We start from the raw sequence: 27,562 nt of genomic DNA, 5'->3' as shown, positions 1-27,562 counted from the left end.
GCCGGTAGTGCACCATCCTACCAGATTCCGGTCATTTTCCGGCGGTGGTGGCCGGAATCTGGTAAATGTAGATTGTTAGGGTGTTTTTGTAATTTTAAAAAAATTATTTAGGGTATTTAATTAAATTAACAAATTTAGAGAGTTTAAAAAAAAAATTGAATAATATTGAAAATAGTATTCCCAAAAATGAGAGTTTTTGGGTATTTTACTGTTTAACTTTTTTGGGAATACTAAGAGTAGTATTCCTAATCTTGAACCAAACGAAGCCTATATTATTATTATTATTATTATTAATTTCTTGATCCCGTGAGGTTTGATTAAATAACAAAAGTCTTTTTGAGATTTCAAAAATTTCAAAAATCCTTTAGAACTAGTTAGTGTGGACCGTGTGGTAAAGTTTATAATATGGATTAATAGAAATATATAATAATTAATTGTTTTTCTGCGGTTTATTTTAACACTAAAGTATTAACGATAAAAAGATTTTTATTATTTTTTTTGTAATAGAAAAAAATTTATTATTTGAATATAACTAAGAGGATTATTGTCATTAACCTATTCCCTAAAAGAATATCTAATCATTAATTTTACATAAACTAAAGTCCATTTATTACCCACTTATACTGAGGAAAATATTTACTCAAATTGAAAATATCCCAAATCATAATTATATACGTGAAGAAGTGAGGCATTATCACACAAACATTGAAACATTAATCATTTAATTGACCAAATATTTAGATATTCTATTTTACCCACTATTTTAATTATAATAATTAGGGGTGAATGATTCTAGGTATCCTGCATTTTTTTATAGAATCGGAAACGACCGGTTCTTAAAATTTGGAACCAGAACCGAAACCGAAACCGATTGATTCCAGTTCCTAGAAACCTAGAATCAGAACCTAAACCTGGAACATAGGTTCCAGTTTTGGTTCCAAGTATTTGGGTTAATTTTAATTACCCTCCATTTAAAAAAAAATGAAAAATACACCTTAACAGTTTACAAAAATTATAATCCAATCCCGATTCCTACTCAAACCTCGACTCCTATTCCAGTTACGGTTCCTGATTCCAGCACTATAAGAATCAAAGCCAAACCTAAAAATTCTCAATTCTAGTTTTCCAGAGCCAAAACCAAGCCCTAATAGGGCTAGTTCCGGTTCTATCTTTTATCCACGCTCATCCCTAATAATAATAATATAAATAAATTATGATATACTCGTTTTTCATGTTTCTAATGTCGAGAGAAATATTTGTTACAAAGGTGGACAATGTTTTTATTCTGTTACAAAGGTAGACATTTCATTTGGAAAAAAAAAAAAAATTGATTTTAATTTCTGTTAATTTAATAAATTAATACCAACAATATTACATTATTTTAAACATATACCTTACAAACCACAACCTTGCCCGTTAATATAGAGAGATTTTTTTAGTATTTTTCAAATACGACCGTACAACTTTTTAAAAATTAAAGAAGATTCTCATTTACATAATAATATTTATTTATTTATTATACACAGACACCAAGATTTAATCTGTCAATTTCTTTATTTTATTAAATTAAAATCTCCTCTTTCATCGTTTTGAAAACTCATCTCCTCGCTCAATTTCTTCGAGTCGCCGCTGTGAATCCAATAAGGCGGCAAAAAGGAGGAAAAAAAAAAAAAAAAAAAAGAAAGACAGAAAGAAATAAATTGCTCTCTTTTCAAATGGTATTCAATTTCAATGGCCGCCATTCTTTCTCACAGTCTCCGAATTTCGTTTCGCAATTCACAGTTAAATCGTGAAACCCTAACTTTCGTATTTTTAAGGTTTTTATTTCGTTTTTCATCCTTTCTTTATTCGTTTCAGTTGTAAATTTATTTTTATGTTTTGACATTTTATTGTGCGGTACAGTGAATTTGACCGTTTTGACGTGATTGGTATGCTTTTTTTTATGGTTATTTTTAGGTTATAGTGTAAGTTTAGAGAGGTGAGAAGTTTGGCCGGTGATGGAGGAGCCTGGACAGCTTAAACGTGCGTTGATTGATTCAACGGCTGGGGCGGTTGCCGGTGCTATCTCACGCACAGTTACTTCTCCTCTTGATGTTATAAAGATCCGATTCCAGGTCCTTTTGATTTTCCTTTAATTATCTTTCTACTGTTTAACTTGTCTATTCGCCATTAAATGTTAGATGAGAAACATACAGTTTAGTTAGTTTGATAGTAATTAAAACTACAGAATGCGCTACAATATGCTGTTTATCTATCTAAACTCGTAAGAAATCTATGGTGTTAATTATAGTTTTTTTTTTTAATACAATTTTGGGTGGGTTATCTACCATCAGGTTTTCTAGTCTAATAAAATTCATTTAATAATTAGCCTGAGATTTCATTCTTCTGAGGAATTGTACGTTTCAGCCAGAGTTCCAGTTTCAACTTTAGTTCTTTAGGCGTGTTTGAAGAGTTTTTTGAGTTATTGAAATATTAAATTGTGCCTGTGATTCCGAATATAGGTTAATTTTATTTGGCACATTAGTGCACAGCGTAAGGCATTGTTTTATTTGTAAGAAACTGATATTAGTCACGAATTTCTGTTTTGGTAAATGTTTGTATGATCCTTCATCTCTTTATTTTTTAAGTTGATGTGCTATACTGAGTTTGACTGAGAAGCTTAAATAGTATATTAGATGGGACAAAAAAGATTTTGTGCCTAGGTATACGGGTAATTGGGGCAGTTAATTTTTATATTTGTATATGTGATTGTAATGGCAATTATTTGACAGGTTCAATTGGAGCCCACAACTTCATGGGCTTTGCTGAGTGAAAATATGCATACGGCATCAAAATATAATGGAATGCTTCAAGCAACAAAGGATATATTTAGAGAGGAAGGTTTACCGGTATGATAAATCAATCTCTGGTGGAACATTTTGTCTATTTTTCTTTAGACAGTATTCAAGTTGTATGTTTGTACCCATCTTTTTAGTTTTCAGTTGCTTGGATGGACTTATATGGCTTTTACTTATTTTCATTAGTAACTGGGAACTTTGTTGATGAATCATTTTTTAAGTGGTTTTAATTTATATAAGCTATCTGATATTAGTTGAGTAATGAACTCCTCAATAGTTTTCTCATGGCCAACTGGCATTATTTACCTGTTTGGTTTTTTTTTTTTTATTTTAAGTTACTGCAAGAAGCCTAGGTGAAACTGATTATACATTTTGTTTTTTTAACTAATGAAACTATAGCTTGCTGAGGTAACTCCTTTTGTTTGCTAAAATGTGGAATTAGCTTTACAGTAACTTGTATGGGTAACCTTTGTTAAATTTTATAATATATTCTATAAATTATTGCAGGAGGTTTCTGACACTGCAAAATGGTAGTTCATTCCTTAACTGTTGTTATCTTCAGTTGATAATTTGATGAGATCCTAATGCTACCTTCGGAAGTTTTGTAGATTTTTTCATAATTTAATTTTACAATGATTTTGTTCCTTTTGCAATATTTTATTCATGATAGTTGCTTATGACAGGGTTTCTGGCGTGGCAATGTCCCTGCTTTACTTATGGTTATGCCATACACTGCCATACAATTTACAGTATTACACAAACTGAAAACGTTTGCAGCTGGTTCTTCTAAAACAGGTAGTTTGTTTTTTTGTTGAGCAAAAAATTTTGTGATAATAGCTGTGGCAACTACTAGGTATGATTGAATATTCTTTTTTTTTTTTTTTTTTTTCCCACTACGTGGTTGGCTTCAAGATTTCACCTTGTTTTCCCTTTGATTAAGTGCTTATAGTAGCTTCAATAGTGTGCTTGAAGTAGTGCATCTGGACTTGTTTCTTTCTAACTTTTTCTTGGAAATGAGAGCTGGTTGAGTTTATTTTTAGTCCTATTCTGAAGTATTAGAGCACATATGCTGTCATTTTGAACTTTCAACATGGTTATTGTGTGTTTATGGTGTTCTTCACTCGCTTATATGTTGTGCTCCATTCTTTTCTTGTGTTACAGAAAATCACATTAATTTGAGTCCTTACTTGTCGTACATGAGTGGGGCATTAGCTGGGTGTGCAGCTACTGTTGGATCTTATCCATTTGATCTTTTACGGACCATATTAGCATCACAAGGAGAGCCTAAGGTATATTCTTTGACTAAATGAATTGGTAGGATGGTATGGCCCATTTTTTGTGTGTTAAAATGATTCATTGAACATGATGAACTGAAATATGAAACTTTACATGTTAGTGAAATCATTGATCATTTGTTTTTCTTTTTTGTTTAATTGTTGTGGTTACGAAGTAAAATGTACTATAATTGTGAGCACTCATTTCGAAAGTCCTGATGTGTCAGTTTGATTATACATGGGACCTGTTTTGCCCCTTCTTTGTTGTGAGTATTTTAGATAATTTTCTATTAAAACCATCAATGCTAATTTGGTATTGCACAGATGATCATTCTCATTCAGTATTTTTATGCTTTTTCTTATTGCTCAAAGTTTACTCTTTGACTTCAAAATGGGCTAATAGCATTATGACCAATTCATTGTGTTTAAATTTTATTTGACTTCAAAATGGATCATTTTGGCACTTTTCTCCCATATCTTGAGCTGCAAGGAAAAGATGTATTTTTATTTTTTGTTAAACATAAAAAAGCACATGGGTTCCATGACTCAGTTTAAATGTTTGACAGATGAACTAAGGCCATCTGAGTTCATATAAGAGCATTATTTGACTAGTAAATGGCTACGTTTAGGTGTATCCAACCATGAGGTCTGCATTTGTTGATATTGTCAGAACCCGTGGCTTCAGAGGATTGTATGCTGGATTGTCACCAACACTGGTTGAGATTATTCCTTATGCTGGTCTGCAATTTGGCACCTATGACACATTTAAGCGCTGGACCAGGGTAAGCCTCTGGTTTCCTTTCAATTGAATGTGAGCAATGGGTATATATATCTATTGACTGCATTTCCAGGTTTTGAGAACTATTTTGGCCTTTGAGCACCATTTGCACTCCATGTTAGGATTGAGTTTATGTTTAAATTACATGAAATGCTTTTAATGTATCTGGAAATATTATATAATTGCCCTTAATTCTTATATGTGTGGCATTAACTCCTCATACTTAGTGCTAGATGGATAATTTGTTAACTCTTATACAGGCATACTTAAAACACCCTTGCAATGATGCTCTTTGTAGCTAATCATGAAATTTGCCAGAGAGTAATGCTATGTGTACTAACCAAATTATACTAATCCAAGTACTAACAATTGAAATTTTGAAATTTTTTTTTTTTTTTAAGTTTTTTGGGGGGAACTGACGTGGCAATAAGAGAGGTCTGCCACGTCAGTTAGTACTTGGGTTGTATGGTTTTTGGTTAGTGCACATAGCATTATTCTTTGCCAGATTGATATCCAACAAAATTTGTCCTGTACAATATTGGAGAGAAACCATAATTTGGATAAAGTAGCCAAGTCTTGTTGGATATTTCTCTCTGGTCATTGGTTAAACTAGCTGTTGGAGTAAACTTTTGTTCTTATATTTCGATTTATTATTATGTTCTTGGAGGCCTGGAACCAGAGCAGATCTTCTAGCAGCTCCACTGGTACAGACGACAGTCCTTCAAGCTTTCAGCTTTTTCTCTGTGGAATAGCGTCTGGGACATGTGCTAAACTTGTCTGTCATCCACTTGATGTGGTCAAAAAACGATTCCAGGTTTGATCTCTGCTCATCCTGAAATTACGCATTGTCTGTAAATCATGTCTCTTCACCAATATTTTTTATGTGGTTTTTATCATGATGTGCTCAAGCTGTGCTCACATTAGTTGATTGAAAATAATGTGAAACCAGAAGCATAAATTTATATGGTAATAAGCTGTTTTTTTCCTCCTAAAATTATGTATGTGAAGCTTAAAAACTTTGGGTTTTGCAGATTGAAGGACTGCAGAGGCACCCAAAATATGGTGCTCGAGTCGAACACCGTGCTTATAAAAATATGTTAGATGGACTACGTCGAATACTGCAGTCAGAGGGTTGGGCTGGTCTTTACAAGGGCATTGTTCCATCAACTGTCAAAGCTGCACCTGCAGGTGCCGTAACATTCGTGGTTTATGAATTTGCATCAGATTGGTTAGAGTCTATTTTGACTTGAATCTAACCTTATTTTTTGTCCTATAGATCTGTTGGTATTAATCTCATTCTTTTTTACTCGATCTTAAAAGGCCCTCTTGAAGGAAAGAGGAGGAATCGTATTACATTTTTTATTAGTTTACAGGCCATAAGCCTGTTAGTGGTAGATTCTACAATATTTGAGGTTAAAATTTAGAGTAATACTACACATACATTATTTTCATATAACATTTTTCATACAACATTATGTGGCAAGATATGATTAGTTGATTTAAAGTTAAAATTAAACGTTCACCCAATCATATTTTATCACATAATGTTGTATGAGAAATGTTGTATGAAAATAATGTATGTGTAGTATTATTCTAAAAGTTAATACATAGAGAAAAGCGATTACTAGTGATATGTAGATGCCTTTTTTTGTTTTTTTTTTTTCATTTAACTTGTATTTGGTTTCGTTCCAGTATAAACTATTTTGCAAGATTGAGATTGGAATGGTCGATTTGAATACCCAGATTTCTTACTTGAAATTTGAAAATATTGTTACCCACGAGACAATAAGTTGGTTCCTCGGCAAAGTTTTGAATCCTGGAAAATGGTTATCACTTTAAGAACTTTACGGCATTGTATTAAAACTCGGACCAGAGGGCAATCTATTTTACTGCCTGGGTCACGGGTCAATCGGTTGGACCGATGACGTTAACGATAATTTTATTATAAAAAATTATTATTAATCCCTTAAATTTTAATATATTACAAAAATTCTCCTAAAAAAGTTTAAATTAGTCCTTAAAAATTTTATTTATTTAAAAAATGCTTCCAAAAAATTATTAATTAATCCCTAAACTTTTGATATATATTCAAAATACCCCTATAAAATCACAAAGTAACCTATATAATTTTGAAATATTACAAAGCCTCCTAAGACCTAAACCGAACCGGAGAAACTGTCGGGTCCTTATCAGACTGGTCTGATCGGCCAGTCCGATTCGATTTTTAAAACGGAGCTTTACAACAAAGGAACTATTACTGGATGGTCTGATGGCGAAAGAGCAAAATGATTTAATGAATTCTTGAATTCAAGTTCTAGCAAAATGATTTAATGAATTCTTGAATTCAAGTTCTCCTAGACGCCAAATGAGGTGACCCACTAAGAATTTATCTAATTATTCACTTTAAGATTTTAAAAGATTAATTGAAGTATGTATAAATACTTTCGATTAAAAAAAAAAAAAAAAACCTCCACATCAAGGGAACGAACTTTGTTGAATGTCAACTCTAGTACACGACAAGTGTTTCAGAGCTCGGTCAAAAAATCTACGAGCCAGAGCCCCAGACGCTATCATTCAAAGAAATTATCATTTAGCAGTCAAATATCAGATTTCCCAATGAAGTTAAGGAACTTGTATCTTGGCGTCTTTGAAAAGCCCACCAAAAGACCAAAAGAAAAGAATGAAAAACACAAAGGTTATTATACAAAATTGCCTAATGCCTACGTAATGAAATGATCTCAAAAGACATTNTTTGCAAGATTGAGATTGGAATGATCGATTTGAATACCCAGATTTCTTACTTGAAATTTGAAAATATTGTTACCCACGAGACAATAAGTTGGTTCTTCAGCAAAGTGTTGAATCCTGGAAAGTAGTTATCACTTTAATAACTTTACTGCAAGGAACCATCACTGGGTGGTTTGATGATAAAATCGTAAAAGGTACGTTCGGTTTATTATTTTGGATAGGATTTTGGGGATAGTATTGGGTTGTTGGATATGGGAGTATTACGAGGTAAACTTTAAAAATTTATGAAAAAAACCCTTAAGTTTACTAATTTAATTAAAGACCTTAATATATAAAATGACAAAAATACTCCCACTACTTGCAGTGGGAAAATTTCGTTACGACACAGATCGGTCGGATCTGTGCCGTAACGAGTCGTTATGGCTTTTTCTGGTTAGATCTACGAATTGTTGTGGCTGCGACGACCGGAAAAGGTTGAAACAACGACCATCTTTGGCCGTCAGATATGGTCGTTGTTGACGGCAGATCTGGCCTTTTTTGGCCAGATTCATTGTGGATCTGGCCGGAAAAGGCCAGATCTGGCCATTACCAGTTATTTCCGATGGCTGTGTGACTATTGTGATAGATTTCGGCTACCATCGACGGTGGTTGTCAGAATCTGGCAGGTATTGGCGGATGGAGGTGTTTTTGTTAGTTTTTAAATTTTTTTCTGAGAGGTATTTAATGAAATTAATAAACTTATAGGGTCTCAATGTAATTAAAAAAAAAGAATAATATTTTGGGAATAACGTACCAAACAATATTTAAAAAATAAGATTGAGAATATGAATAAAAACAATAATTCAAACGCATCCAAAATTATTTAATATGAGTTCTTGAATTCAAGTTTTCATGGACACCAAGTGAGGTGACCCATTGATGATATGTTAGGATTTCAAAAGATTAATGGAGGTATATATAAATTAGTCGGGACATTTTCAATAAAAAAAAAAAAAAAAAAAAACCAAAAGAACTTCCCATCAGAATGTCAACTCTAGTACACGACAAGTGTTTCAGAGCTCGGTCAAAAAATCTACGAGCCCAGAACCCCAGACGCCATCATTCAAAGAAATTATCATTCAGCAGTCAAATATCAGATTTCCCAGTGAAGTTAAAAGAACTTGTATCTTGGTGTCTTTGACAAGCCCACCAAAAGACCAAAAGAAAAGAATGAAAAACACATAAGCTTATTATACAAAATTGCCTAATGCCTACGTAATGAAATGATCTCAAAAGACATTTTTGTATCTTTTGTTCTATATGATGATTGATGAAGAAAATCAACCACTTTATCAGCTGGTGTTGCTTCATGTAATTTTCAAAATTGACCACCATGCCTTATTCAGTGTAAAATTACATTCATACTGCAGAAGTGGAAGTCAAGTACTCAAGTCTTTCGCTGTTGGTTTTTCCTGGTTACTGCTGTCTTCTGATGGCACTGCTAGAAACTGCAAGATCGTCTTAACCTGCACGACATCGAGTCTGTACTTTTCAGCAATCTGATTAGCATCCATAGGTCCGTTGTGATCCTCAGCCTTGCCCTGATGCAGAAGCATGATGTGGCGAAGCTGTGCTACATTTAAGGTTCCCGGCGGAGCTGGCCTTTCTTCATATCTAGTAGAATCTGGCTTTGTGTTTCGAAGTTTTGGCATTGGTCTTTTATCTCTTTCCCCCACTGAGGACTGCAACATTAATTTAGAATTTTCATAAATCACACAGAAGCAATCAACATGGTGCAAACAGTTTTTACCACAAAAATGAAGTTCGAAGAATATATCATCACCACTCCACAAACGCTACTCTTTATCACTTCATAGCAAACGAGATTCTTTCACCAATCTCAGTTTATCATATACCATCTTATGAGTTAGACAAGAGTGAACAGTCACAATGCACTAGAATAGAAATAATCTGACAAGAATGTAGGCAGAAAGAACCATTTTAAACAAATATTATCTAATCAACCTATTGCAATGGTGGTAAGCTGCAGTGTTTCTGTTTGAGGTGTGAACAAAAACACTGCAGAAATAAACATTGCCCAAAGAGCGGATTCTCAGGTACAAGAAAAGAGTACCCTTGAACAAATGTCTCCAATTCTCACCAGAGTTTTCACCTATATAACATTGATGGCTATTAAACTGCTAATTGTTTAATAGCAAGCACCAATATTCAAAATCTCACCTCACCCATCTCAAGTTTCCCTCCAGGTTTTGTTCTAATTCTTCCCAGCATTTGACCAAGCATTTCATCATATCTGGGATCTCGTTCTTCAAGCACATTGTCGGCATTGTATTGCTGCATCTCATCTTCAAAAAGTCACCCAAAATTATAAAATTTAGAACATTTTCTCACAATTATGGTGAGAGGGCATGCCGCAAATTGTATTACAAAAATTGCAACAAATTTAACCAATAAACGGTAACCACAATGCATATTTTTATAAAAAAAAGATGCACTTCAACATTACAAATTCAAAGGTTGGTTTCTAATAAATTTAAGCTAGTTTATTCAATTATCAGATACCAAAAAACCAAAGAGGAGCTCACCAGGACGATCGCGACCGTCGGATGGAGCAGCAGTGGGAGAGATCTTGACCTCTTCAGTAGGGCTCACAGATGGTTTCCGATCGACTGAGGTCTTCGCTTTTGTTGGAGGAGAAGAAGCAGCAATCCTTCCAGTTGCTCGACGAAATGCCTGACCCATCTTCTTCTTCACTTACAAATTTATTACCAACTCAAAACGACACAACTGCTTAGCCTTTTATTCTAAATCAAATAACGGGTATAGTAATTTGGAGATTCAACAAAGAAATAAACCCTAAATGAAAGTGGGTGGGGGGAGGGGGGGGAGAGAAGAAACGAAGAGGAAGAAGATGAATATGGAAAGCACGCGCCCTCTTGTTGAAACGAGAGAGGTGCGGGAATCAAAAGGCCACGTGGATCACCTTTTAGCAAACCAAGTGTCCAATTTCTATGACTTGCTTTTGGTTTAACGGCTGCTTTGTGCACGAGTTGGTGGTTTTATTGTAGTTTATGTAAACCTTAAAAAAGCCTAAAAAAATCATTAATTTATTTAAATAAATTTTTATATATAAAACCTTGAACAGACAAAAAAGGCCAAAGACAAAACAGTATCCTGTAAAGCAGTTAAGATATGGTTGTTGAAGCGATTGAAGTTGACACCTGAGATTACTTCGAAAACTGACTGCTTTTCAAGAATGCAAGAAACCAAAACTGTTTCCACTTCTGTTGGATGTTGGTACCATCTAAGAGACCATAAGTTTCACTTCATTAAGGGGTGATTTAAATGAAAACAAACATATAAAGCAACCTATAGTGTCAACATGGATTCTGGATTGGACTATAATGAACTCAAATCAATGGTACAATGGGAGGAGAAACTTGATCACAATGTAATCAACTGGCCTTGCAACTTCTCCCACTCAAATTCCGGCAACCAAACAAATAACTACTGTTGTATCCTCAGTCTTGGTACCTCGCGGAGCCAATGTCAATGGTCTCATGGACCAATCTGTGATTTCATGAAACCTCTGATATATGTTGCACAGTGTTGAGACATTGCTGTGCTCTTCGTAAATCACAGAGTAGTCAACAGGACTTGTAGATCATATGAAAACTTGCTGGAAGTTATATTCTTATACTATAATCAGAGCACTCAATCAAATTTTAATCCAAGATTTGATCCATCTTCCCTCAAATTAAACTTGAAGCGAAAATGTTATTACTATCAGTACTCAGATCATCTTCCCTCTCATCATCATGTAAATCGGCAACACCACCGCCAAGATTCTCATTAACTCTCCCCCTACTACGAGCACGGCGAGATCGTGCATCTCCAAACCTCCGCTTCTGCTTTGTGTTCAAAAATCCAAAAGCAAGAGCTTCAAGTGCTTTAGTGGTCAGTGGGCGGTTTCTTGTACTGTGTCTCCGATTGATCATGTCAGGTTGCTGTGCCAAAGTATGCAAATGTGCACTGGAATCATCTGGTTGCCAGCTTATCTGATCAGGTTGTCCTTCTGTCTCTTCCTTCATAAAATATTCATCAGTTTCACCATCCGGAAGGATAGGCAAGTTTAGGTCAATCACCCTTCGGGGTGGAGGTCCCTCATAAGGATGTTCAACACCAGAAATTGCATTCCTGAGAGTGCCTTCTCCACTTATGACTAAGCTGCCCTTAGACAAAGAACTGGTGGATGGTAACTTCTCCTTCGATGAATCAACTTGAAAGGTACCATTCTCACTAAAATCAGCATAGCCAGCACAGCATCTGGCCTCATCTTGTTTCAATATGGGACCCACTAAGCCATTAATTGTGCCGCTGGTTGTCTCTGTGCGATTACAAGCAGTTAATCTCCTACGTTTTTTCATAACAGGGGCTAGATGTACATTATTGCTAGTTTTCATTCTCTGGCTCAATTCGGCTTTTATCACATCTCTTGCTTGTATGTCATTGCACATACTGCTTTTCTGGTCTGACATTTTTACAACAGGTGCATTAGTCAAATCAGGGCCACCTACTGAAAAGGACCCATTTGAAGCATTCCTAAGAATCCTGTCAAAAGATACATCCATATCTGAATCCGCCCCATTTGAAGCATTCTTGAGCAACCTGTCAAAAGACTCATGAAGATCTATCTTTGTTGGTTTCAAACCATTTTGCTCTTCCCTATCAGAACACATGGTATCAGAAGAATCAGATTCATCTGTTGACTCCTCAGAAGTTCCTGTGTCACTATCTTTAGAATGACTTCTGGGGTTGGAAGCATTCCTCATTCCGACTGGTAAGCTTCTCAATTCTCTAACCTTCATTGTTCCCCCATTAGCAAGACTTGTGTCCACAACTGTAAACTTCATGACATCCATACGATTTGGAGTACGGGGCCTGAGATAACAGTGCCGCTGCTGATCAGCGAAATCTGCTTTGTTCAATTCAGTTTTACTGGCCCATCCATTTTCTTGCTTGCTAATATCTCCCTTATCAGCTCCAATCTCAAGCTCAAGAAGGCCAGGTTCGCCAGCAACTTTACTCAGGACATCACTGACTGAATCAAAATAGTGGTTTCCCTTCACTAATTTCCTTCTTGAAAATTTCTTGACACCGGGGATAAGAAAGACCAGCGCATGCTTGGACCCTGCAGCACAACCATGATTATTTGGCTCCTCAGAGTGCCACCCTCTTGCTAGTAAACGAGGCCAAACAGCTTCCCAGAAAAGATCACTTGACCGTGCTTTGCTTAACCTGTAACCTCCTGTTAGAAATTTGATAATCTCTACAGATGTAAGCTTGGACCATGCTTTGCCAACAGGTATCTCTGGACGGCCAGTACCAACTTGATTAGACTTCAAAGGCTCCATGGCCATGCCTGTGAGATCTTGTTTCACCTTACCAATTCCAACTGCCTCCACAAGAGCAGTCAACCCAACTTTAGCCCTTAAAGTGAAAACATATTCTTCCAAAGAAAATTTTCCCTCTCCAAGAGCCTTGCAATCCTATAAATGGAAAAAAATTTCAATTTAATAGTAAAACACAATCTTCATCAGATGACTAGACTGTTTGTGAGGGTAAACATAATACAGAAATTGCTGTAAAGCAGAAACTAAATAAAAGACAGTACAAGAAATTCACAAGAAAAATATAACAATATGCTAAAAACTCCAATCTGATCTAGGGATGACCTAATCATTTGTTAGGACCAAAACATAGGATTATTCTGTTCTGTTTTAATAACTGTAATCTTGCACTTAAAAGAAAGGCACTGAACATGAAAAAAAAAAAAAAAAAAAGAAGTTAAAAAGGACAAACAAACCACTCTTAGTTCCTAAACAAGCACACAAAAAACATACAATAAGTTCTCGATAGTTATGTGTTTTTTTCTTTTGCATGCAAGGAAAATGAATTTTATATGATCAGTCCACACTCATTTGACACATTTAAGATGATAGCAACATGTGGAGACAGTTGATAAAGTACCTCCAATAGAGTATTTTGGCATTCCTCTGACACATTGGGTTGTAAACGAGATAGTAATTCCTGTTGCCTCATTCCTGTAAAAATTCTTTGTCCATATACACACCTTTTGCTTTTCATTTTCCGGCACTCTGACCACTTACGGTATTTCTCAGACCTATAGAATGTTCCATAGTAGAATGACAGTATTTCCCCCATCCTTTTACTACCAACAAATTTCTTCACCTGAACAAGATTCTTCCCAAAGATGTATAAACCAAGGACAAAACTGGCTTTATCGATATCACTCCATGTGTCATGTGCAGAACCAGGAACCAAACCATAACCTTTGCCACTACGCTTCTGATCCATTTCAATCCCTCTGTCCAATGCAATATCCTTAGGCTCAACTTTTGGTTTCAAATTGCGCCTTCCAGAAAAATTTTGGGTCTCTTTGGTGCATCCTGATGTATCAACTGAATGACCATGAGCTTCCAGTGGTTCATTGATCCAGGCTACTGGTATCGGCAATCCCATAAGCAATGTATGGGGAATGTCAGCTGGGTTGTTTGTGTCCAAGAGGCAGTCAGATTCTGCTACTAGAGATGGTATTTCGACCTGATACTCATCTCCAACTCGAGGAAACAACTCTGGATCTCTATATTCATCACATACATCAGTAGATTCTGGAGAAAGTAATTTATCGGTGGATGTATCTTCAAGGACAGCCCCACAATTATTTTCTTGCATTACATCCATCTGCAACAAAATATGAATAATCCAAGTTTATTATGCCTTCAACAACAACAAAAAGGAGAAGAAAGCACTCTTATCTGTCAGCAGAGAACAGAATAACCATGTTATTTTTCAAGATTAAATAACTCATGCCCTTTGAATCTAGTGGTCTTACATTGTTAATGTTTCTGTAGTGATACGATAGCAAGAATAATAGCATTCTCATACTTGTACAAAATATCTAATACAAGTCTACGAATTTATACAGATAATAAAATAAAAAAATTAAATTAAAAAGGAATGGCAAGGTCCAGAAGCTTATGAGCTATCAGAAACAGTGTATTTCTTTCAACTGTCAAAATACTCAAGATATTAACCTGATAAACCAAATTTCCAAGTTCCACTTCCGACCTTTCCATGAAACATATACAATTTTTATTAAACTATTTATCAAAATCCAGAATATGAAATAGTAATAATTCAAAGGATAAAAAATAAAAAAAATAAAAACCAAAAAGAAATTTAGAATGTAAAAGCAAACTTTGCATATATAAATATATATTAACAGATATTACTCGAGATAAACCAGCATATAAATATCCACAACCGCAATAATAGAGCAGCAGTCACAAACTAAAATAAAACAAAACAAGCCCAGATCCATTTTTGAACCCGAAATGAACCACGAAAGCAATCGCGTAACTGTAAAAACTAAAATTTAGATAAAAAAATATAAGTACCCACTAAGCACATTTATGGCCATATCAAACAAAGAACTCTCAGAGCTGAACACTCCACCCAAACAAACAAACAAACAAATAAATAATAAACATAAAGCAAGAAACGCAGTTTACAATGAGAATTCTAATATGATCCCCAGAAATTTAAGGTTTCAAGATGATAAAAAGAAGCATACAAAGATAGAAGACAAGAACAAGAACATTAAATCGTAGAAGAAGCAAAGCACAATACAATACAGAGAAAAGAAAAGAAAATTTTACTACAAGTATTAAGCTCCCATGTAGAAGAAAATAATAATATTAATATTAAATATTAATAAATAATATTAATACTAATATACACAAAGCAAACACGTCAAAAACTAAGCTAAAGAAGCAACCTGAGGAAATGGGTAATCGTTGTTACGCACCGATTAACAGCAACTTACAGATTAAAAACAAACAAAACGTGAACTTGTTCACGGTTAAAGAAAGAGAAACTCACACAAACTTATAAATACTTATATGTTTATACTTTTATGTAAAATATATGTCTATATATATATAAACAGAACATAAAAATAAAAATAAAAATAGAGAAAGAGAGAGAGGGAGTACCTGGCTGTGAAGAGAGACAGAGGTTAAGGTTTCATGGCGAGAAGAGAAAATGATAGAAATTGGAAGAAAATGAAAAACTAAAGAAGACTCTTTCTGTATTTAAAGCAGCGACTAGTAGCGAAGCCAGATTATGCAAAATTTTATTTATTTTAATTTGTATTTATTTTTCTGTTTTGTTGTTGTTGTTGTTTGTAGGGACCCTCTTGTACGTTTTTACAAGGATGAAAATTTGACGTCTCCACGCGCGCTTCACTGGAGCGTGTAGTTGTAAAACATGGAACGCGTGGGGGTTCGTCAAGATTCCTAATAATAAGTGCTGTAGACCTCGACGACTTCCTACCTATTAAAATAACCTCTACTTCACTCTAATTTATATTTATCAAAAATTATTAAATTAATTTTTTATTATCTTTTATATATATATATATATTTTTTGTATATCTTATTATCTTCTTTGTTTAATAATATAAAAAACTAAATTATTACTTTATGAAAAGAAATTGTACGTATAATTTGTATTTTTCTGAAATAAGTAAGAGCTTATAATATAAATTAACAGATGGATATAATCCAATAGTTTACTGCCACGTATGTGTGCAGAAGAGAAGGTTGTATAGATCATGCCATCATGGGCTGTAGGATATGATATAGTGGATGATAGTTGCAGGAGATTATTTGGAGAAGCTAATAAGGAGCTTAGTTTCAACTGCATGTGCCCATGGGGATAACAGTTTCGTTTTGAGCGGTTTTATTCATTTAAATGATGAAATTATCCTTTACGGATTAGTTTTTTTTATTATTTATTATTATTTTGTTTTGTAATGCTACTAAATTAATAATTTAAAATAATTAATGCATTAGAATAAATAAAAATCTATTGATTAAGAAAGACCTTAATAGAAATTGTAAAGCACGTGAAGTTTTAAAAAGGGTTGAAAGGGGTTTTCAACTTTGGTTAACTCAGCAAGAAAGGATCTTGTAAATTGTAATTAAACTTAGAATTGACTAATTAAATTCCCTAAACTTTAATTTTTTTTTGTATGAAAAATGGACGGTTGGATTTTGTTTTGAATGGCTGAGTCGAATGAGGTGGCTGCGCCAGTTTGGTCCGTGCAATTACGTGTCTTATGATGACTATAATTCTTTTTTTTTTCTTTTTTTTTTTTTTAATTTTCAAATATCCCATTAATTGACTTGAATTTCTCATAACTCATCATCTCATCATCATCATCATATTCGCGCATTCACCGACACTGAAAACGTGGCCATCTGCCAGTGGATTAGAGCACTAAACGAGTATCTGCATCTGTTGCAGGGAATCTATCCTCAAACATGTATAATTTTTTCATAAAGTGTAATTAATTTTGATAAAAATGTGGTAGGATTATGATACAATTTTGACATTGTTAAAATATTATAATAAAGTGACAGTTGTAAGAATCTCTGTGCTTATATTATATAATATGATTTACATTTGACGGGAGTTATAGTTTTGAATCCAAAATTTTAAAATAAAATAAATTGACAATAATTTAAAAAAATAAAAAAGCGCATGTTTCTAGAATAGTGTGAGATAAATGTACCTGTTAGGATTAAAGAAACTTCAATATTTATTTTATAAAATACACGTGGCCACATGTTCCCACACCGAGATCTAGATTGTAATTAATTTAGTTTACCATGATAATTAGAGAAATTAATTAATCAAAGAAGAATATATCTGAATTAATAAATGGCTGATTATGGTAAAGAAAAGTGTTTTAATAGAGTCGGTTTGCCCATAGATTAAATAAAAAACAGTTTACTAAGACGACTTAGAATATAGAAATCTCAAGAAGACGACTTAGAATATAGAAATCTCAAGCCTTGAAACCGCGGAATTCTTTTGACTCCGCGCCCCGCCACCCTCCCCATCCACTCTCTCTTACTTTTCTGGTCTCCATTGCTTATTGCATGCACTATTACGCAATCCCTTCCTAATATTACCCATCTTAATTCAAGAAGATGGTTCTTATCTTACTACATAAACAATGTCCTGAAACCCGGACCGATCTGACTGGGAACTGACAGTTTCTCCCACCCAGTTTAGCTTCTAGGGGGTTTTTTGTTAGATTTTAAACCTGTAAAGACTAATTATAATTTTATAAGGGTGTTTTTCAATATTTCAAAATTTTTAAGTGTATTTTACAATGTTATTAAAATTTTAATGACTAATTATAGTTTTAAAAAAATATTTTTGTCATTGACATCATCGATCTCACCGACCTGTCGGACTGGTCAAGGCTCAGTCTGGTTTTTAGAACCTTGCTAGATATATGTTCAATCACAATAGAATGTATATAAATATACATATATAGTATTCTGTAATTAAAATATTTCAATATTAATTTCATCTATATCATATTTAAATACCATATAATTCATCTCATTGGATTGGAATGATATTTCATACTTATATACTAAACAATAACGAAGAAGAAGAAGAAGAAGAAGAAGAAGGTGAAACTCTGTGTGGTGAATCTTCTGTCACTCTTTCTCTTATTCTCCTCTTTGGCATGTGTATAATACAGAAAAAAGATCGTCAAAGTCTCTCGTAGTTTTCTGTTATTTGGTGCCATTTGGAGGAATTTTGTTGTCATAGATTACTCAGTTATGGATAATTTGATAAAAATCCCAACCTGGTCTAATGTTTGATCAACACTAGAAGCCCAATGACTAGACGGGCCAAATCCAGTAGCTCTTGTTCCCCATCAATATGTAAAAATTCAGTGAATATGAATTCTAGATTCTAATAAGGCTCTCTTTGGTACACTCTTTAAAATACTATTCTGATTTTTCTAATAAAGTTAAACAGAAAATTGGCCTTTACTTTTCTTGTTCTCAAAATATTATTTTATATTATTCAATTTCTTTTAAACCCTTTAAATTTGTTAATTTAACTAAACACTAAAAAAGGAAAATTTAAAAATTGACAAAAACACTCCAGCAACCCACATTTACCAGATTTCGGCCACCACCGCCAGAAGCTAGCCGGAATCTAGTATAATAGCTCACTACTGGTTGAATTTGGCCGATAGTGCATCGAAAAAGATCAGATCTATGACCAAAGATCTAGCCGTCAACAGCCAGATCTTTGGCTGTAGGCAATTGTCAACGACGGCCGTATCTTTAACCGCTTTTGATGATTAAATGCGGCCAGATCTGACAGAAAAAGGTCATATCGTCTCATGACCGGTTAGATTAAACCGATCGTGCATCGATACAGCGACTCCGGTCACCCTCCGGCAGTGGTGGCTGGCTGTTCGTATTTAATGGGTGGGTTGAGGGTGTTTTTATTAATTTTTAATATTTTATTATAGGGGTGTTTAGTAAATAAACAAACATATAGGGTATTTTTGTTAATTTTCAAATCTTACATCATAATACCCATTCACTTTTAGTTTTTTCAAACTATTATTCAAAAAAGTATCAGAATAATAAACCAAACGGAGCCTAAGTTGACCCTCATCTTTTCTACGCATTAAGTATTGTTAGACATATTGCAAAAACATTGGCCCTCTCCCTTTAACACGGTGAAAATTTTTGCCAAAAATGTTGAACTTTCCCTTTCTTTGTTTCCCCCAAAGCAGCTTCTTTGATGCATCAAACGTAATACAGAGGTTATCAAAGCAAGAAAATGAAGTTACCATGCCTTCATTTTAGGAATCATAGACGGTGAAATTCTACTTATTTTATCAAAGCACAAAACTTCCTTGGCCTATCAATTAGGATTCACCCCATTCTCCATTCCTTTCTCACCAAGAATCTCTACTCCTAGTTCTTAGAAAATTAATCCACCTTAATTAGTATATATATACGAATAAAACCATGCTATGCTAATTACATTACATCATTATTTCACCATGGAAATTACTAGTAGTGATCCCATGAATGAACTAGACTTGGCTAAGGAAGAACCAGTAGTTTTGGTTTCTCCCAAGAATCCAAATCCTATACAGACTATTTTCTTATCAAACATTGACCAAGCTGTGACTTTTCCTGTTGAAAAACTCTTCTTTTTTCACTCTCCTCCAAACAAGACCTCATCAACACACGAAATTGTTGAAAGAGTGAAGGAATCAGTGGCTGAAGTGCTTCTTGTTCCTTACTATTTCATGGCTGGAAGACTTCACATGAACCTTGAAACTAGTAGGTTAGAGATTCTATGCAACAACGCTGGAGTCTTGTTTGTGGCTGCAAAATCAAAACTTATGTCAAAGGATCTTGGAGATCTTTCTGTTCCAAATTCTACTACATTTCACCACTTTGTTCATCGGCCTGGCCTAGACAAAAGTCTCGCAGAGACAGCACTTTTCACTATCCAGGCAATCACTGTTTATTCTTCCAATACTAAATATTGGTCTCATTTAAGCAAGATTTTGATTTTTGATAATTTAATTCATTTGCAGGTCACCATGTTTGCATGTGGAGACTTCTCAATTGGGTTTGTGACAAACCATGCGATACTTGATGGAAGATCAGCAAGTGAGATGTTTGAGAATCTTGCCTCTATTTGTAGAGGTGAAGGCCTTCAAACTCAAGTTTTATTTAATGATCGAACGTGCTTAAAAGCAAGAGATCCACCTCAAATCAAATTCATACATAACGAATATGTAACGCAGAAAGAGATTAGTTCATCTCTGGCTTCTTGTTTCACTGCACCGGATCAGGCATCCCCGTCTCCATTAATATTCTCTGATAAATACATTCAAAAACTCGTTTCTTTCACTCCCCAAATGATCAACGCCCTCAAAGAGAAAGCCATGACCAAGTCATGCTCAACCTTTGAAGTCCTTGTAGCTCACATATGGAGAGCAAGAACAAAGGCGGTTTACACAAACCCAGATGAGTTTTCATCGGTTCTTTTTGCAGTGGACATAAGGTCTAAAATATCACCACCTTTGCCAAAAGGTTTTGTAGGAAACGGTGTCGTTACGGCATTTGCCACTGCAAAAGTAGCCGATCTGGCTGAGAAACCGTTTTCATTTTGTGTTGAAAAGATGAAAGAAGGCCGGGATAGAGTGACGGACGAGTACGTGAGATCGGCCATAGATTGGTTGGAGGTTTATAGAGGGATTCCGAGAACCTGTAATGGAAACTTCTATGTGTCAGCTTGGTGGAAACTGTCTTTTAGTGAGCTTGATTTTGGGTTCGGGAAGGCTGTTCATGGAGGGCCAGTGGTGAGTGGGAATGAAGAATTCGTCCTTCTGCTTTCTGATAACGGAAAGGAGAATATTAACGCATTGATAGGTCTTGATGAAGAGAAAATGCAGAGATTCATGGCGCATCATTTTGAGATGTTTATGGAACCAAGTTTTCCATGACATAAAATATGGAGAAAAAAAAAAAAAAATGGATTTCCTATAACTTGAATAATTTGTTATTTAAAAAATCAGCTTAATCTACAATTTACTTGCATGTAAATCGCTATTACTATATGATCAGCAATAATCATATAGTAAGAAATAAATGTATTTAATTATATGAGTTTTAAACTAATCTGAGAAATCTAAACTAATCCATCCTTTAGGAATTCAACAGTATCATTATTAATAAATTGTGGTAATGCAGAATTGTGGTTGTCTCGAGGCATGACAATGTTCCTCGAAATTCCAGGGACACATCCCCAACCCCCCACCACACATATGGGGTGGGGAAGCCCCAATTTTTTCCGGGATAGGGGCGTGGCTGGGGGCGTTTTAATCCCCGTCCCCAAGGATGGGGCGGGAGTGGGTGATGCCTTTCTCCTGCCATGCTTCGTCCTGTATATAATATATAAAATTAAAAAGAAATATACATATATCTTACCTATATAAACTCATATTTTTCAAATTTTCATCACCCTAAACAATTGAACAAGAACAAACTCTAACCCATATTCATGTAAAATTAATTATGTTTAAATGATTAATTTAAGTGTTTGTCATGTGGAGGAGAATTAACTATGTTTAAGCGATTAATTTAAGTGTTTATCATGTGAACAAGAACTAACTATTGTGTTTGGTAATGCTCAAATTAATTTATGTTTATATAAAATTAATGAGGTGGGGAAGGGGAATTCCTGTCATCCCCATAACAGGGATGGGACAAGGATGGGGAGTGATTTTGAGGGTGGAGATGGGTACAATGAATGAGATCCCACCCCTGCCCCATTGCCATGTCTAGTTGTCTCTTTCCGAAGAATCATGAACCAGGAATATCCATTAAGATGTGGGATAGGATTTAGGGCAATTGGGTATAAAAGGCAAGGACATATATATATTAGCAGTTAATTGGGTTATTGATCTTAATCATTTTATAATCAATAAAGATATGTTAACAAACTAATTTTACAAACTTTCTTTCATAAACTCGACATGACACTTGATAATTAACTTAACTTGAATTCATCCGACAAAAAAATTTATCAAAAACCCATCATTAGCTATCAAATTGGGTTTGTAAAATAAAATTTATGAGATTCGTTTGTCAGACTCTTTTATAATTTCTTTATTAATATGCGACTCCAATTACAAACCCTAATTTCCAGAATCCAGATCAAATTTTCATTAAACAAAGGTGGGGGGGAGAAGAGGAATCTTTTTTATATTAACAATTAAAGGACCCAACTGGATATTCTAAAAGATTCTCTTAAAATTTTCAAAAGTATATTTGGTTTATTCATCATCCTGTTGCTTCAACTCAAATTTTCTTTTGTCCTACAGGCCGTCGACTTCTTTCTTCACTGGAATCCTGAAAATAATTTAGGAAAGCAGAAGAAAACAACTGAACAAAATATATAAAATAAATGAACAAACCCACTGAGCAATAGTTTAATGGAGGCGGTGTTGTTGGAATTCTTGAATTTCAGAAGCGTCAAATGAAGAAGGAAGGTGGATCTGCATTGATTTATTATCATCATTAGTCCACTTTGGTAATGTTTTTTTAATTATGCAATTGCAGGTTTACCGATGAACACGTGTTTGTCTTTAACTTCTTCTTGCTGTTAATTAATTCAATCCCCTCTTATTAAACTCTCATGCATATCTACTTAGACCACTTCTAAGATTAAATCAAATAAATACTCTTTTATATCGGCCAGATTTATCACTTTATTTATGGCCTTTTTTTTAAAAAAAAAAAATGTTTATAAATTCTTTTAATAATCAAAATTATAATTAATTTATTATTGAAGACTTTCCTTCTTGTTATGCAGTAAATTCACACCGCATGGATTCACGTCACCTGTTCTAAAGATGTATTATCACTCAGGCTGCATGTCATTTTGTGAGAGGGCTACTTCATCTGTTAGTCTATCAAAGATTGCTTCATTGGTAAGTCTTAAGACTGAGCATGTGTAAGTCCATCCCAGGTTGCGTGTTACTCTCTGCTAGAATTATTTCATTAGTAAGCCCACCAATGTAACAATATATGAACCGATCTCTCATTCTAAGAGAGAGATCTTTTCAATACACTTATTCCTGCTGTTAATTAAGACAGCCTCACTTGTACTAAGAATTGAGCTCGTTGCACGTGAAAAACACACAAGAAAAACAATAAAACAACAATGAATGTAAGATTTGTACTTTGCATCCGAAGCACTTTAAAATTTTTATATTTGCCTATTATTTTCACATTAATCCAGCATTAAACCACCGGTTTATTACAAACTTTTGCGTAAAAAATAACATCATCACTTCATATCAAACCCTTCAAGAAATTGTGATGATACAAGTTCGAAAAAAGCCTGAAAATATTTTTAACTACTCATACCCACTAACTGAAACTTACAAAACGCAGAAGATCTTAATAATAATAATTGATTCCCAAGTGTAAAATATTAAATCAATTGAATTGTAAAGAGACTTGTTGATGCTTGATTTTGACACCAATGACTCACACGTGTAAAATACTAAGTGGACTTAGAAATCACATGTGATAAGGAAACATGAAATGAAACAATGAATGAGAAGTGATATTTAAAGTGGTTCAGATGCTCAAAAGTGAATCCTACGTCCACTGCTATTGTATTAATAGATGAGTAAAATTAGGTCGCGTGAGGTGAGCTGAATTACAATATAGAGAGAATACAAAAAAAAAGAGAAAGAAAATGTGTTCTATTTTAGACTAGGATTAGCCAATCTCGTAAATGAGAGGGGTGTCCTTTATTTATAGTGGAAGAATTCAAGGTAAAGATTACAAATCTTCAAGTGGGTAGGTGCCGTGCAAATCCTTCGTTGCATTTTATTGGTTATCTGCACAAAAAATATCCTCAAATGACGTGGGGCTCGGGTAGGTGGATAATCCCTAACCACTCGCAAGCCTGACATTCATCTACTGCGCTGATAAGAACCATACCTCTTCTGTTACTGCCCAACGTGGTAATGCCTTGATGGCACAAAATATTTATGAACCCTGATTGGCTCTTGCTGACGATAGTCCACGTCAGCCTCAACTTTACAGCCATAACAAGACTATTCAACTAACAGCCCGTCCATTGAGCAGTACGAAAAGCAACATGGGAATTTCAATAAGTTACTTATACTACCAAAAACCATATATAATATTATTCTTACATCATCAGAGAAGTACTTCTCCAACATATATAAAGTGGCACCACTTTAATCAATTTTCAAAAGAAAAAGATATCTTCAATAATTTAATAGAAATCTTTCAGGAATGAATCTGCCAGGTTTTTGTGGCAATTTAATGGAGTGGTAATGTGGACCATGGTACTTAATTTCGAGAATTGGTTCGGCTTACCCAAAATCCACGCATCTTTATTCAAGAAGTGGGGTTTGGTTATTACAACAGAAGAAGCGATTCTAAATTTGCAGGGATTATAGATGTAATCAAAACTCAAAAGCGAGCATAAATGTCAAAGGAAAACACATAAGAAATAAAGAAATAAAGAGAAGAATGAATAGTATTTTTGCGGCTTAAGGTTTTGGTTCATGCAGCAATTTTTTATTTGAGAGAAGAAAACAGCTACCACGTGAAAAGAAGAAAAAGATTATAAGAGGATCATGAGCAAGCATGTGTCAAACAGTAAATTAAGATCCATCAGTATTAAAAGGAAAACTTTCTTAATTGTCATCCGAAAAAATGAGTTGAATCATGTAATTAATTTTCCAAATGTCTATGAATTATCAGGTAAACAGTTATTTCGTGGAGGTTTAGTCTGAGTTAATTTGTACGCACCTCAATTAATCCCTCGAGACTAGAAAACTATCGATCAAATAAGAGCTTTAGTGACCACTCTTATTAGTATTTGAGGAGACTTAAATTCAAGAGCTTATGAAACTTTCTTTTGCTTTTTTATCATCAAACAATACCGTGTTGGTTTGGAGGCTTAATCTTTCATGGCTTTATTCCTTAGTTCCTGGCTAAACATACAACACATTTGAGCTTATAGCCATGGGGTTGATAATTTGATTCTATCCTTAAACCCATACCACAAAACTACAAAACAAAAACAAATAAACAATCAATCTGCTGTCGTATTGAATGATGTAATCTAGAGTAAAACATACGCAATTAATTAGTATTTAAGTAATGATAATCAGCTTTTCTTAATTTGATAAGTAAAAGTTTTGGTTGAATCCACGCCAAAACATGATTCGTTAATTAGTATAATCCCCCACCACTATTATCATTATACTAAACATGCTTAACCTCAGCTGATTGGTGGAGTCTAAAGACAGAATTGGGTACCAAAAACATATCAATGATTCATATCTTTGATTATCAGGGTCGATCTTAATTAATTAAACCCTCTCAGCATCCACTGTTGCATGCAGATGCAGATGCAGATGAGGGTTAAAGCCAAATTTCGATTTAAAGTATATGACTGTGGTCTGGTGAGTGGCTGCCAACATGGGTGTGAACCGAGGACTTAATCCACACAACACACTAAATAATTTTTGAAGAGAATCGCAATCACAGTTTGTAATAGTTTTAATTAATAATAAGTGCCCCAATAGATTGAGCTGAGCTCCAGTGAGCCGTGACCCCACCATTGAAGCCGACCTGGTCGGCATCATCACATGCCATGTCGGACATAAAGACACGACTCACGACTCTCATGGGATTAATTATATGTATGAATGTATGTATGTATGTATGTATGCAATTTATATATAGTTTTATGTAGTTGAGACATTGACCGCAAACTGCAAAGTCTAAACTCGCGACAAGACCAGACCCAGTTCATTGTATCTTAAATGGGAGATAATATTGGAGCAAGTGCTTCGAGTGCTGATGATGGAGGTTTCAAGGAGCAAGAGCAGTTGTTGCCGATAGCAAACGTGGGGAGAATCATGAAGCTGATTTTGCCACCAAACGCGAAAATCTCAAAGGAAGCTAAAGAAACGATGCAAGAATGTGTTTCAGAGTTCATAAGTTTTATCACCAGTGAAGCTTCGGAAAAGTGCAAAAAAGAAAGGCGAAAGACTGTGAATGGAGATGATATTTGCTGGGCTATGGGAACGCTAGGTTTTGATGAGTATGCGGGGCCATTAAAAAGGTATTTGCATAAGTATAGGGAATCAGAAGGAGATAGACCAAATAATCAGCAGGAGAAAGGTGCTGGGAGTAATAGCAATACTGAAGATCAAAAGGAGGAACCATCTTCATATGGAACTGATCATCATCACCAACCAAATAACCAATCTATGAGTTTTAGGCCAAGTGATTTCTAGTTTTGTTTATGATTATACCGATGAATTTAATGAACAAATTAGGGGCTTTTTTGTTTTCCATATCGGTGATTTATTTTCTGTATGGAATTTATGGATCTTAGCATTACTAAATTTAACTAGCCAGCGGCAGTTGCCAAAAAAATTAATCCATCTCAGCTAGCTTGTTGGTGCAAACTTCTGGGATCACTAATAGCGGTTTCGATAGCTTATATGTGGTGTGGAATGGAGATATTCTTAAATGTGTTGAAATCCCTTTTGTTCTTCATTTCTATCTGAAGAAAATTAGGGAGATAATGGGGTCGTCACCGGTCATTCTTGCTGTGCAGTCAGTCATGTGGAAGAAGATGAAACACGTGTATAAAAAGGTCAGTTAGACATCTCATGTTTAATTTTTACCTGAGAATTTGTAGGATTTTTCATATGTTACTGTAGAATTAAATTGGCTACAGCTGTTTAACAGTTCTCTTTATAAGATCATCATCTTCTTCTTCCATGACTACTTTTGAGTCCCATCTTTGTATTACACAGACACTTACTCTTCTTGTTTGGGGACGGGGCCCCATAGCTCAAGCCTCAAGTCTCACTGAACAATACTGTACGAAGTCTCTGTCGTGTAGGGTTTTTTTTTCTTTTTTCTTTTTTTCTTTTTTTAATAGTCCACATCTATCTATATATATCAATAGATGTTGACCAGAGGTAATTAAAGTATATTTGTCTAGGATTAGGGTTTTCTTTAACCCTCAATTTTGGGAATTAGGGGACCACCATTTAGCCAACTAGCTAGAATACTCTTTGCTGTTTGCAGGAAAAAACATAACAGAATATATCTTGACCTTATTGACATTCATTGTAATGTCTATATATGCAAAATATACTTGAGTTATTTTCATGAAGATGCCCGAAGGAAGAGAAAGAGTTAAGAGTTATCTAAGATTAGGGTTTGTATATGGTATTGTATTAGTAGTTTGAAGAAATTAAGAAATAGTGTTGAAATGTTATATGTTTTTGGCCACACCCACATGACAAGATGCACCAGAATTAATGAAAATGACACAGGATAGGAGACAAAAAAGATAACCTTGAAAATAACGGCCTACCATAATTCATCTCCGTACAAGGTGACAGTCTT

At 34.5% G+C, this 27,562-nt stretch overlaps 5 protein-coding genes across 6 annotated transcripts; 3 read left to right on the top strand and 2 right to left on the bottom strand.

Moving 5' to 3' along the window:
- The first annotated feature begins 1,549 nt into the window (after nt 1–1,549).
- LOC116132843 (mitochondrial thiamine diphosphate carrier 2-like) lies at nt 1,550–6,647 on the top strand. 2 transcript variants are annotated; one of them, XM_031418516.1, is made up of 8 exons: nt 1,550–1,781; nt 1,957–2,114; nt 2,772–2,888; nt 3,521–3,632; nt 3,999–4,126; nt 4,741–4,893; nt 5,557–5,703; nt 5,921–6,647. In XM_031418516.1, exons 2-8 carry the CDS (start codon nt 1,998–2,000, stop codon nt 6,137–6,139), a joined length of 993 nt encoding a protein of 330 aa, XP_031274376.1. In that variant the 5' UTR covers nt 1,550–1,781; nt 1,957–1,997; the 3' UTR covers nt 6,140–6,647. The 2 variants fall into 2 exon arrangements, with proteins under 2 accessions (XP_031274376.1, XP_031274375.1); XM_031418515.1 differs by having other exon boundaries at nt 1,550–1,817.
- Nucleotides 6,648–8,808: 2,161 nt separating this feature from the next.
- LOC116132826 lies at nt 8,809–11,094 on the bottom strand. The gene is made up of 3 exons (XM_031418499.1): nt 10,223–11,094; nt 9,858–9,982; nt 8,809–9,358 (listed from the first exon to the last, which is right to left on the bottom strand). The coding sequence occupies exons 1-3, from the start codon at nt 10,377–10,379 to the stop codon at nt 9,056–9,058; spliced, it is 585 nt and encodes a 194-aa protein (XP_031274359.1). The 5' UTR covers nt 10,380–11,094; the 3' UTR covers nt 8,809–9,055.
- A 1-nt stretch (nt 11,095) lies between these two features.
- On the bottom strand, nt 11,096–15,843 carry LOC116132825. Its single transcript, XM_031418498.1, has 3 exons — nt 15,716–15,843; nt 13,668–14,402; nt 11,096–13,186 (listed from the first exon to the last, which is right to left on the bottom strand). Exons 2-3 carry the CDS (start codon nt 14,400–14,402, stop codon nt 11,390–11,392), a joined length of 2,532 nt encoding a protein of 843 aa, XP_031274358.1. The 5' UTR covers nt 15,716–15,843; the 3' UTR covers nt 11,096–11,389.
- A 3,774-nt stretch (nt 15,844–19,617) lies between these two features.
- LOC116132815 (omega-hydroxypalmitate O-feruloyl transferase-like) lies at nt 19,618–21,078 on the top strand. Its single transcript, XM_031418480.1, has 2 exons — nt 19,618–20,079; nt 20,164–21,078. The coding sequence occupies exons 1-2, from the start codon at nt 19,618–19,620 to the stop codon at nt 21,076–21,078; spliced, it is 1,377 nt and encodes a 458-aa protein (XP_031274340.1).
- Nucleotides 21,079–25,913: 4,835 nt separating this feature from the next.
- On the top strand, nt 25,914–26,924 carry LOC116132853 (nuclear transcription factor Y subunit B-5-like). Its single transcript, XM_031418525.1, has 2 exons — nt 25,914–26,798; nt 26,883–26,924. The coding sequence occupies exon 1, from the start codon at nt 25,957–25,959 to the stop codon at nt 26,431–26,433; it is 477 nt and encodes a 158-aa protein (XP_031274385.1). The 5' UTR covers nt 25,914–25,956; the 3' UTR covers nt 26,434–26,798; nt 26,883–26,924.
- Nucleotides 26,925–27,562: the final 638 nt, after the last annotated feature.

This window comes from Pistacia vera, unplaced genomic scaffold (genome assembly GCF_008641045.1).
Source record: "Pistacia vera cultivar Batoury unplaced genomic scaffold, PisVer_v2 Contig260, whole genome shotgun sequence".
NCBI classification, from domain to species: Eukaryota; Viridiplantae; Streptophyta; class Magnoliopsida; order Sapindales; family Anacardiaceae; genus Pistacia; species Pistacia vera.
The sequence above is the reverse complement of the archived record's forward strand: the minus strand, read 5'-3'. Positions and strand labels throughout refer to the sequence as shown.